At 40.2% G+C, this 13,246-nt stretch overlaps 2 protein-coding genes across 2 annotated transcripts in view; one reads left to right on the top strand and one right to left on the bottom strand.

Moving 5' to 3' along the window:
- Window positions 1-3,270, top strand: part of LOC111864320 (leupaxin) — a 135,059-nt gene extending 131,789 nt beyond the window's left edge. The window contains exon 11 of the mRNA XM_023851486.2: window positions 2,132-3,270. Coding sequence (XP_023707254.1) covers window positions 2,132-2,135 — 4 coding nt within the window. The 3' untranslated portion in view covers window positions 2,136-3,270. The remainder of the gene's footprint in view (window positions 1-2,131) is intronic.
- A 497-nt stretch (window positions 3,271-3,767) lies between these two features.
- On the bottom strand, window positions 3,768-9,365 carry LOC111864323 (X-box-binding protein 1). Its single transcript, XM_023851492.2, has 4 exons — window positions 8,905-9,365; window positions 8,583-8,679; window positions 6,670-7,046; window positions 3,768-3,946 (listed from the first exon to the last, which is right to left on the bottom strand). Exons 1-4 carry the CDS (start codon window positions 9,165-9,167, stop codon window positions 3,859-3,861), a joined length of 825 nt encoding a protein of 274 aa, XP_023707260.1. The 5' UTR covers window positions 9,168-9,365; the 3' UTR covers window positions 3,768-3,858.
- Window positions 9,366-13,246: the final 3,881 nt, after the last annotated feature.

Genomic DNA, 13,246 nt, shown 5'->3' with positions numbered 1-13,246 from the left:
GTATCGGTATTTCAGTAACTATACATGTTCCTGCTTGATGATGGTCATGTATGACCGAAACATGTTGCAGTACATAAAGATCTAAGTGTAATACTGAAATATTGTTGTGTTGATGGTAGCATAGTGCCTACATATTACATATTGTCTGAGACACACAGGATGCAACCAATGAAAATAAAATGGAGAAAGTTACATAAGGAGCTTTACAAATTTACTAGTCATCCAGTATTGTCAAGGTAATTAAATTCAGGATGAGATTCCAGGGAATTAACATGTGGAAATCAATAAATGCGAACAATATATTGGCTGGACTTAATTGAAAAACCACCTAGATAAGGACATAAACTTAAATTGCAGAATATGAGATTTAATATTGTCACATTGTGACTATAGACGAGATTTGGATTGGTAATCAGATCTATTGGGCTCGTTAAACTTGTAACTACAATTAATTACAGTACTCTCGCTAATTCACACACTACAATTCACCACAGCATGCCCTAAGTCTCCTCAGTCTGCTCTGTCTTCACTGGTTGTCTCCTGATAATGACTGCATTCCTTGCTGGCTGGAGTCTATCTCATGATTAATTGTTGCCTGGTTACAGTCTTCAAACAAGGGCTATTCCTCACACCAACAGCTCAAGGACTGCATTTCTTAGGTGCCAACTCAAGACTGTACTGCTCTCCCATGGCCTCCTAGCCAGGACTCAGGACCTCCTTTTTCCGACTTACTCATAAGTCCGTAAAGTTAAAGTTACATTATGACTGATGGTCAGTTAGCCAGTCTGTGTTGGTGTCAAGCCCCATCTAGGGCCCAAGACCAGATTTTTGTTACTGTCAGACAGCTGTGGGGTTTTTTAGTGCGGGGCATTCTCTCTGATGAAAGGATGGGTCTCTTGTTTACAATTGCTACTGGCTTTTGCCAGTACAGTCATTCTCAGGTCAGAGTCCCACGAGACTGTCTCAGATTTGAGACACCACCAACATGGAGGGCCAGGTCCCTGTATTTATATCCTCCAGAAACAGAGTGGCTCAGTTATACCCCCAGGCACTGGGTTCCTTTTTCATTGCCTTTGATGACTTGCAGAGCTATGATGCGGGTATCAGATCCGCCTCCACACGGGCAACTGGCTCGTATGTTAAAGTTCAAGTCACATTGAGACTGATGGTCAGTCAGTAAGTGTTGATGTCGAGCCCCATCTGGGGCTTATGACCAAATAGTTAATACTGTTTGACAAGTATGGTCTCATTTTTTGTGGGGTGCCCTCTCTGATGAGAGGACGGGTCTGTCTTTTGTATGTGCTGCTAGCCCTTGCCAGCACAGTCTTTCTTGGGTCCGAGTCCTTTGGTACTCACACAATTATACTGTGGCTTGTAATGGCAGTTGGCCCTTGTGGCAGACCCCACAGAAAAAACTGCCTGCAACAGCTCTTTTGTTGTTACATGCATATTTACTATGGAAACGTTTTTACAGAGCCATTCTGCTGGCTTCACAATTCTGGCTTTCAGCAGACATGCCACAATACTTTGAGAAATTAGTCCCATAGATGGGAATTGGCACAGGAGTGGGTTCATTGGCAGGCTCTTTGGCACGTCTGAGTACCATTACCTTAGCATTTCAGCAATTATTAACTGCTGAAAGAACATGGTAATAGTTACTGAGATAAAGAGAGATGTTCATTTTAGAATTTTACTGAAGTGGCAGCCCTGATTTTCCAGTGTAGTTCAAAATGTCAAGACTTTCATTGTAACAAATTCTTAATATATTTTCAAAATGTGTTTTTATAGAGCACAAGGTATTATGTTATGAATATATGGATATAAACTCCATGTAAAGCATACCACGCTTTTTAGATTATTTTGTAAGTTATTTAACCATGTTGCCAAGTGTTGTGACTAAATAGCATCAGTAACAGGATATTAAACAGTTGCTGGAGCAAGAATTGGCAGGATAAACTGAAGTACTGAGAAAACCTGCCACATTGTCAACTACAAATCCAACATTACCTGGGCTGCTGTGATGGGAAGCCAGTGACCAACCATCTAGCTATTTCATGGCACTGAATATTTAGATAGTAATCTTGTGGGTTATGGCACCATGTAGTCTTATAGATGGTTACCATTGTTTCAGATGAACCTGCTGCTTCCACATTCAGGGTATTTAGCAAGATTCCTTCAAAATTGCTAACCAGTGTGAAGGTGACATGGGGTTATAGCCCAGAAGACCAGTCTTAAAAAGAAAAACGCTTCATGTACAGAATATCTTGACAGTTTAATGATCTAATGACAGTAGCGTCTAGACATTTAAGGAGCGGGGGAAGGAAATTGTGCTTTGGGTGTCCCATGAACAGAACTGTATTGGAAGGAAATAATTTTGGTGCCAGTGGTTGCATGCCTGTCAAGTTGAAGGGAATATTGAGATTTGGAGTGACAGGTATTTATAAATAACTGGTTACATGTCAGGGGAAATAGGTTTCAGGGTAAGGTGTTCTGTGTGAAGGACATGATCTAGTTTTCCACCTACTTCATGATCTTGAAATAAGCAAGCAAGTTTACTCTTGACAAATTTATTTATCCACACATACATCTCCCCTGTATAAAGGTATATGAAGCCTAAAACAGCATCTCTGCAGTTATTCAGTAATCTACTAACCAAAACTTTCAATGCTTCAGCTTTATACATAAATGACAGTTTTCTATATTAAAGTTCCATAATATAATGCTATGAGGCGGTTAGAGAGTGCTGAAATTATTCAGAAAGACACATAGTAAACGTTTCTCTTAAGGTATAGTCAGTCGTGTACAATGTTATAATAAAGGTGTACATGTAAAGCTCCATGCATTCTTAGGAAAAGTACAAGTGACTTTCATACATCTGAAGTGCCATTGGAGCAGCAATGCCCTGTATGCAGCCACAATAGAACTGCCATGCATGCCCAATGTGTTGTGAGGGCACCTCTGCTGGTTTGCACACCATTCTGATTTAGCCGTGTCACTTCCCATTTCTCCATCTTTCTGGGGTTAAGCGTTTTAGATATACACTATGATTTTCAAGAACACATCCACTTTGTATAGCAAAAGCCTAGGTTGAGGCAAGTGACTACCTTCACACTCTGGCTGTTTTACCCCCAGGGAAGAACCCACCACCTAACCCTTGCCCCCACCAGTAACTGATCCCCCTGGTCCACCAACACAAAGATATTAACACGGCTCCAAGATTCAACAGTGCAACAGGCCTGTAATAATCGTGAACTGGCGACTCCCTGGATAGGACTAGTATGAAATAAAACCTTTGTTTTTCTGATTCTTATTGCCACCAGATGTGATTACATAAAGCAAACTATATTAAAGTAGGAAACAAATGTGAAAAGCTTTCACTCCATATATCTGCAAGTTCATTTCCTGAAATTTCACTTTGTGGAGAATCTAGGGATTCATAGCCACAGTCTGATAGAGGTTGTTCAACTTTAAAACAGGACTCTGTAGTGTCATAGAGTTGGGGTGAACAGGAGGCTGGGGACAGGCTGTCTATTGTCCCCATACTACATGGTGAAATAGGATTTTCCAAAGATTCTTCTTTGAATGGTGTAATGCAATGTGTGGGAGCTGGAAGTGCTGATACAGTGTCACTCGTTATTACCTCCTGCACAGCGTCCTCTACACACACATCTTCACAAGGTACTACTATTGTTATGGTATGAGTCGATTCATCGTATGTACCAAGCACTGATTCTGTTGAAGTGTTACAAGTATCTTTTTGGTTTTGTACAAGGTATACAGAGGAGTCTTGAATGTCTGGAATGCTTGCATAACTGGTTTTGCCCTGATCTGAAAATCTTAAAGCAGCACTGCTTGTGATCAGTTCTCTATCGGTTTCCATGTCTTCTGGTGACGGCCCCACCATTTTATAATGGTTACCCGTTCCCTGGAATCCATACACTCCAACCTGGAAAAAGTACACTGATAAGAACATAGGCAAAGGCAACTAAAACCTTCAAACAAGAGACCACCATCCTTATAGTTTTAAGGATGGAGGGATGTATATTTGGTGTTACAATGACTGTGAAATACTACTAATGTTTGCTATATTGTCATGAGGGCCTGGTTGGAAATCAGCTCCTTTTAGTATGTTCTGCAGAAATGACAAACTGGGATGGAGGAATCTTTAATACAATGAAAGGCACTGTCTTGCCTGATGAATAAGACATCAAGAGTTGAGAAAGGGGAAATTAGGAAATAATAAAATTACTTATTTATAAATAAAAGCAAGAAATTGAGCCTCACATGATGAACAAACATCAAAATACTGTCATGTATGTAGTGACTAGACATGAGGTTTGGAGTGATAATTGGGTTTATTGAACATGTAACCACAGAAAATTATAACAGTTTCATGGATCTACTCTTCTGTCTTCACCAGCTGTAGCTTAGTAGTGGCTTCCAATGGTAGATGTTGGACTTCCTCTGGGTTCCCAAACGGTTCCTGGCCTCAGTTACCAGTTCTCACAACTGCAACTCTCGACTGATTCAACCCCAAAGTGAAACTTACTTTACAACAGGCAGTTTACCGTCCATCAGTTTGTCTAGGGCCACTTGAGGCCCAGGACTAGAGATTTCTTCCAACTGAACTCTTGCGGTAATAGTCCTTATGCAACATCCTCTGATGAGATGATGAGTTTCTCTTATGAATGTGCTTGGCCTTTCATCAAGTTTTTATTTCGCACAGATAACATGTTATTGAAAATTCTTCTTTTTGCACTACACACAAGTCCTCTGTCAGTACAGGCTTTGCAGAGCATATCATGCCCTGGCACAGACCACAGAGAAAACACCTCTTTCATTACTGCGTGTTTTCTCATTGCCAGGGAAACGTCCACAGACCTCTTCCCTAGCAACAGCTGTTACATGACAATCCGTCTACATGTTACAATATAAATAATTCTGGTTCAAATAAAATGTTCAAGGGGCTATTCCAAGCTAGCCTGTCTGCCTCTGACAATAAGGACATTTCATCAGATGTTTCTGGCCGACAAAGCAGCCTCATTTTGATTCCAGCCTGAAAGTTCCTAATTTATACCTCCTCGAAGGGTTGCAAGAGGTTACATTTCTGAAAAGAAAGCTTGTTGTCAGGAGTGACTTTGTGGGGGGGGGATGAAAAACCAATGACATCTGAAATGGGGAAAGATAAAATGGGCCATTCTCAACTCTGTAACTTGATGTGAAGACTCATTTAAGTGTGAGTGACAAACTGTTTTTCTGCTTCATAAGTGTTCTGTATGATGGTGAAACTAGCTGGATTTGATCTGAAACATCAGAGCTGCTGGAGAAGCAGATTAAATGTGAGATGAACACTTAAGGAAGTCGGTTCTCACGCCAAGTAAGGACAGTTACATGAATCAACTTTAGGTTCCAGTCCCAACATACATTTAATCCCTGAGCTGCCACTGGTTCAAACGGAAAAATTTTCAGCTCTTTTGGACAGAACATTTCGGAGACTGGATTCTGTCCTCTTCCCAAATTTTTCTCATGCCCAGGCGTCCCTTCAGCATGTGAAGCACAGTCATATGCGCTAATCCTGTCTCTTGGGCCAGTAACGCGGAAAGAGCATATACTACTCCTTCACTGATGCTAGGATGACCTGGCTAATGCATGTCTGCCACATTCTGGCAATGCAGATTCCTTGCCAGCCTCTTGATGACCTTGATAACACTGTCGTGCTGTATGGCCTCTGACAGATTCAATCTTTATCCAACTCCGTTGTTCCTGATGCAAAAACATCGTGACAACACTACATTAGACCGCCAGCTAACGAGGCTCTGATATTCTTGTCACTGCGCATGCGCGTGATGTGGGAAGGGAGAGTCCATTTGCTCTGAGGTAAGGTAGGTATGTAACTTAACGTGTGGTATAAGCGACATTATTTGGTTCTGTTGCGTGGCGTCTCTACAGCAGTGTTGCCACTATTAAAGTTCCAACCCTCGTACCATCATCACAAACTTTTAGATCTTACTCTTTTGGACAGGTTTTACAAATCTCCTTGCCTTATTTCTGTTCAACAAATATTATTAATCTTCTTGCCAAAAGATTAAAATGAAGATATAAAGCAGTAATTTATCCCAGTTCCTTCATATTACTGTGAAATGGGGGGGAGATAAATTATAAGGGTCTGAAAGTATTGAAACAGAAGGGACATTAAGTAATTGGGTATCTAGCTTTGTGTATGCTGGACATCTGAATGCCACACATTGCTACAGCAAATATAACTGAATGTGTTGCATCATTAAAGGGTCAACATATCACAATAATATGTCATTCCATTTCAAATCTCATGGTTATGCTTGCCCCTCCGGACACAAACTTAGCACAAAGTGGTCTCCTGGGACCACCTCTCTATGAAGGTGATATGTCCATATGACAGTGTTAGTTAATGGCAAGGTAAAAGTAAAGAAGTAAAGTGTGTGTGCATACAGGGAAGTGGATGTACAGATTCATGTTTTCTTGATCTCGGCACTAGTTGGAGGTGAGTGGCGAGCTTCACTCCCCAGGGAAAATGTACCTACGAAAATAAAGTTGCATTTGACATGCTGCTTAGTCTGTACATCAAAAAGTTACACATCACACAGGGATCTGAAACATAAGTCTTGCTGTAGACTATGAAAGGAAACTGACCTCTGCACTGGACTGTCTGTGCTCTGTGTCCATTTCAGCGGCTTCTCTGAGTAAGCTTTGAGCCAATTCATCCAGGTGAGATAGGCACATATCTCCATCAACACTATCGAGGAGATCTGGGAGATAAGGCAGTATTTCAGAACCTGCCACATTGTCAAAACCTGAGACCCCGGGCCCAGTGCCCGCTGTAGTGCCTGTCCCTGCGGCAGAGGGTCCATGCTAAACGCTGCTGGTTCAACCTGGGTACTACAGCCAACATCATGGGTCTGATGGTTACACTCAAGGCCTGACAACTTCTGGCGCAGCTCTTGATTCTCTGAAGCTAACTGTTTCTTTTCTAACTGAAGATTATGGCACTGTAAGGTTAATGCTTCATTCTGGAATCAAAGTAAAAGGTTCTATTAACTTACGGTTTACAATGTACGAGTATAATGTGCAGCTCTCACATACATACTGGGACAGCTGCATTTTGGGCAAACAAATCATGTACCATACTGTTCTGTTCTCTGTGTTACATTAAATGTCAGTATGGAATAAGATATTAGGAAAATGACACCAGAAATGAATACTATAAAATAGTCTTCAGAAAAATGTTCATTGGCGAGGGACTGAAAATTTCATAGGAAAGGGTAATGATTTGTAAGGGAACCAAGAAAACAGAAATGCAAAGATTTTTCTTAGAGGTTGCACTCTGACATTTGAGGGATTACAACACTGTGTAAGATTTGAGGCTTTCACGGCAGTGACTATGAAGAAAGCAGTCTTCTGGGATTTGGCACTGTGTATATGTGGTGTTAACCGACGTTTAGGAGGAACGCATCACCTCCATCTTCAGGGTAGAAGGAAAAATAAGAAATCTGCAAGCGAAGAGACCATGAGAACCGGTAAAAGCAGATCAGTCATTATAGTGGAATCAGATATGAACTCAGAAGATAACTTGTGATGCCCTGCGGCATGTCTCTGCAGGTCAGGAAAATCAGATCACTAACAAAACAATCACAGTATCCCATACAAAACTGAGTGGGTTGCCCCAGTTGTCTTCTTTATAACCCCTTTGCATGGAAAATACGGTTTCCAACAGTACCTCTATTGTTGCATGCTTATCCATTGCCTCAAGAATGTGTTTACTGAGCTGCTGTCTAGAAAAACCATTCCCACTAATGGCTGTTTCTCTGGCTCCACAGTTCTTGCTTTGAGCAAATATGCTACAATATTAATGTCCTGTAAAATACTGTTGAGTGGAAAGCCCCATGATTAGTACAAGAGTAAGCTGTCTGTCTTAACTGAAACAAGAGTTATAGCATAGGAGTGAACCAGAATGAGAGAAAATTTAAGGAAGATTTAAAATTTCAGAATGCTGTACCTCTGCAATCAATGGACAGTTATGTAATATTTCATATAGCCCCATCAATCCTGCAGAATGTTGCTACAATCTGAGATGGTCATGCAAATTTTGCCCTTACACTTTGTTGTTTTGACAAGGAATGATGCCATACAGTGCTCAATGACAGGATGATTTAATGAACTGTGAATGGAGAGGATGTTGAAGGAAGCAGTTGTGTCCTGGGATATTCCAGCATTTGTCTGGATAGACAGGAATATCACAACACTCTTTTAAGTCATGAGAGTGGTTGTCCCAGTCTCAACTATAAGTCTGAAGCATTACTGCTCAATTCAGCCCAGTAGGTTACATATACAAGTCAAGAAAATATACGTCTTCTTAATTAAAAAGAACTGATAGCCACAGCTATACTTCATGAACTCCATAAATTAAAGGAAATCAATGTCAGAACTGTCACACCCCAACTTTGTTTCTATGGTGGTTTGCTCTAAATAAAATTATTCATTTTCTCTGTACCAGTGACAGAAGTATCAGATACGAAACTGTACAAGCAAACATGTGTAGCACCTACCTTTTCTTTGAGTATCCTTACTTCAGTTTCTAGGTCATCCAAACGTGCTTTCTTCCGGTCTCTTGAGCTCTGGGCTGCCACTCTGTTCTTCAATTTCCTAAAATTTAAAATTATTTTGGTTAGTATTAATACAGTCTTAAGCGACACTTTAATGACCTTGCATCAGACGCCTAAATTCCCAGTTATTAAGAATGAAATTTTGGAGTTATTACCTAGAATTGACATGTGGTTAAATTATTAAAATTATTGTTACTGTCCCAAAACAGGGGCCGTGTGTACTAGTATACAAGTTTAAACAATTAAATGAAACTTATGGGCTTACTTTCTTTGCAGTTTTTCTTCCAAGGTTAAATGGTCCAATCTCCTCTTTCTGTTCGGAACGCTTATTTGTGAATCCTCACACCCCATAGATGTGACCAAATTTGATTTTGGTATTGCAATTTTACCGGCTATTGCTGTGTTATTGCTGCACTTCAAAATTGAATTCCTAGCCTTCAATTTAATTCCGGCTTGATTACTAAGAGTGCCATCACTATGAACATATTTTGGAATTGCTGTAATAATTATCGCCTTAGGTACGGCCATTTTCCAGTGACAGACATTTAAGCATATCAATGTATATCAGAAATCCACGAATTCTTCATGCGTCTACCAAACTCTTACGGCGACACCACCACCATCACTTTTCACAAACTTCCACATCACAACACCTCCTCACAATTTACTTATCTTGCATCATCCGACGATCCGACAAACTACCATACTTGTTAGCGCGTATTTGCTTATGTGGTCTATTCTGATTGGTGGCCTGCAGCAGACGTCAAACAGTGACGTCACATTTTATTGACAATGAGTGTCGTTTAGCTGACACACCGTACACGGTGGCGTAGTGGTGGCGGTGGTAAGCTACAGGCCTGAAGGTCGCGGGTTCAAATCCCGATGTCTTTGGATTTTTTTTTTTCCAGCCGCACTAGGCCCTGGGGTTTACTCAGCCTCCAACAGAAATGAGTACCAGGAATTAATTAAATAATTTTCCTGGGGAGTAAAGCGCGTAAGGCTGACAACCTTACCGCCATCTTTGATTGTCTACATAATGTGGACCCTCAACGTTTCAGAACTAGGGACCGGATTTTAATGCAAATGCATATTTCTTTCTTACAACCAGAAAGTATGCTCGTTTGGATATATGTATGAATTACTTCGTTTCTTAAATTTTGGACATGTTTTGATGGTGCATATAAATGCATATTTTGCCTGTTTTATGAATAAGCATTATATTTTCGAAGATCTCTGTTTATACTGCATATTTCCTTTTTAAAATCTTTATCATATATATTTTTTAATTTTATGTTAAAAATTTCAATCATGGTCGTGTGTATACAGTTTTTCTTTTCCGTACCATCAAAGTGTCCGCGAAGAGATTAGTTGGAAGCGTTCACATCTAATACTATTCAAACGATAAGGAACTTCCCTTATTTATTTCCGAAGTCTCCATGAGGTTCGTTACGCTTCTTCATTTGAAGTTGGGGGCCATTCACATTAGTGGTGACTAGTCTGTAGTTGAGTTTGTTTAGCTTCCTGTAGTCATGCCGAAAGTGAAAGTAAGTCAGAAAAGTAAATTACAGCTGTATAAGCGGGAGTTCGAAAGAGAGATGATAAGTACGGATAACGAAATTCTTTATTTCCGAGCGTGTGAGAAAACAGTTGGTTGTGAAAATCGTGTTCAACTGCTTCAGCATTTGAACACTAATATACACAAAGAGAATATTAAAATTAAATCCACGAAAAGTGCTCCTGTTCAAAAATTTCTTAGTGAATTTCCTTATAATAGTTTTTCACAGTTTTCTTTTGATTTATGCAAAGCCTTTTTAGCGGCAGATATTCCGCTGTGGAAACTAACCAGTCCTACTTTGAGAAACTTCACAGAGAAGTATACCCAGTGCAAAGTGCCGGATGACTCTACTGTGCGCAAAAATTACGTGAAGCAGTGTTACGATCTTACACTTGAAAGCATTAGAGATAAGATTCAAGATAATTTTGTGTGGGGTATCAATCGACGAAACGCAAGATTGAGAGGGGCGGTTTATTGCAAATTGTATAGTTGGATCCCTTAATAAGAATGAACAATCTACCCCACATCTTCTTGCGGTAGAGCAATTTGAAACCATAAATAGCTCCGCATTTTCCGAATTTTCTTTATTAATTCCATGAATTTACTATGGCCGAATGGCATTCAGTATGAGCGCGTATTGCTCTTTGCGACTGATGCCGCAAGTTATAGCCGGTGCTACTCTTAAAGTTGTATTTCCAAATATGACACATTTGACTTGCCTTGGCCATAGGTTGCACCGTGTAGCAGAAACAATTCGTGCAAATTTTCCGCTTGTTGACAAGTTGGTTTCTTCTGTGAAGAAGGTATCTGTTAAAGCGCCTTACAGAAAATACGCCTTTAAAGCAGTAGCAGCGAGCGTTCCACTTCCGTCTTAACCAATTTTAACGCGCTGGGTCACTTGGCTGTGTGCAGCGAGTTATTATACCGAACATTTAGAAACAGTTAGGAATGTCGTGAATACATTTGATCCAAAAGTGCAGCATCAATTCAAATTGCCCAAGATGTACTAAAAAACGCAGAAGTAGAAACTAATCTTTCCTATATATCTGACCACTTCTCTCATCTTCCATCCGCCATTTCCTAACTGGAGGCAAGCAATAGCAGTGCTACTCTGTATCAGTCGTTAAGTGTGTTCAAAACCACTGTTTCCAAATTGAATTCGGTTCCTGGAAGAGTTGGTGAAGTAGTAAAGGAAAAAGTACACAACATTCTTTAAAAAAATCCAGGATATGAAACTGAAGAAATTTTAGCCGGTAAACGTACTGAACTGCCAAGTAAAAAATCACTAACAGCGGAACAAATAGCGGCTTTTCTACATGCGCCCGTAAGTTCCTGTGAGGTGGAAAGAAGTTTTTCCCGCTATAAGGACACCTTACGAGACAATAGGAGGCGACTAACTATGGAAAACATAAAACATCTAGTAATTGTGAACTGCAATAGAAGAGAAGTTGAAAGTTCGGAGAGCTAAATGTGAGTACCATTGGTTTTTAAAATTTGTAATGAAATGTGTTGGCTTTGTTTCATGATTTGTATTTAAGTACAGCTTTTTATTGCAAGTGAATCATTCAGTGATTACATAAAATGAACTTAAATACTGATTTGTTGGTCTTAAAATAATGTAAAATCAATTTTAATATTTGGTATAAATTTTTATGTGCATATTTCGGAAGTTTTTCATGCATAAATGCGTACATATTTAAGGGAGTATTAGGGCATAAAAATCCGGTCCCTACTCATAACCCTATGGGCCTTCACGGCCTGGTACAGGGATAGCTTTACTTTACTATCCATGGTAGATGTCATAGACGTCACCTGGCTAGCATGTACGCAGTTGACCATCCCTGCAACTCCAACTGATCAGTGACCAGAGGACAGTACAGGGGAGGAAAAAGTTGGGGGGGGGGGGAAGATGTTGATACTATAGGGTTCTGACGATGGTGTATAACACACAGAGATACTGGGTTTTCGGACTTTGTCCATCGTCCGGATTCTAAATAACTAAGAAAAAACACAATGTTTCGGCAACTGGATCTGTTTCCATCCTCAGGTGAGGGTAGACACCTACTCTGTTGGGCCCCTTAGAAAGAGCTAGCCTCAATCACAATCAATCCAGTGATTGAAGGCAGCTCTTTCTAAGGGACCCAACAGAGTGGGTGTCTTCCCTCATCTCAATCACTGTAGAGACGTGACAGGACTCGCTGTGAGCTGAGCAGTGGCAGGAACAAAGATATTCTTGAAATGTAATAATCATAACTATAATCATCAACAATTAGATGTATCCGTCAGAAAAATTCTCCATCCATTTCTTGGCAAATCAATGTGTCTGCATCTTATTTTTGGTTTCTTAGCAATACTTTCAGTAGCTCAGACCCTAAGTGTCCAATATTTGGATGAATAATGAACCAGACAGACCATGGAAGGACGTAGTTGTGGTCTAATTTGAAGTATTCTCCCAGTTGTTTCCTGGAGGGACTGAGGAAACCACCTTAAACCTCAACCAAAATAGCTGGTCTCTGGGCTTAGATTTAACTTGAGACTCCAAAATATGAAGGAGTGCTAACCATCTGACCATGATGTTCAGCATGTCTGTATCATTTTGTGTTTCTGTCCCCTGTCTTATCTCCCCTGCAACGGTAACAGAGAGTGAGAAGTGTAGAAAACTGCGGAAATAAGATGATTGTATATTACATATCATAGTGCCACACACGAGAAACAAAATACAGGGTTACAGACAAAAACTGAAGGAACACACGTAGTATCGAATAAAACAGGACACCTAAAACTACATTAAAATGCAAAAGAACAGGATAAGGAGACTGTATTTGGGAGGGCCTTACTTCAAATCTCAGTCAGGGGGCTGATAATCCTGGGTGACCTTCTTTGCTGCTTTCCTCAGTCCCTGCAGGCAAATGCTAGGGTAGCATCTTAAATTAGGTGAAAGAATGCCCTTCCACATCCTTTCTAATTCATTATTCATCACCACATAATCATTGAACACTATATAATCTCAGCTTCTGACAATGTTATTTAGCAAATCAAACAACCACATATG

Source organism: Cryptotermes secundus, unplaced genomic scaffold, assembly GCF_002891405.2.
Source record: "Cryptotermes secundus unplaced genomic scaffold, Csec_1.0 scaffold216, whole genome shotgun sequence".
Taxonomy (NCBI): Eukaryota; Metazoa; Arthropoda; class Insecta; order Blattodea; family Kalotermitidae; genus Cryptotermes; species Cryptotermes secundus.
Note: the sequence above shows the minus strand (reverse complement) of the source record. Positions and strands in the feature narration are given on the sequence as shown.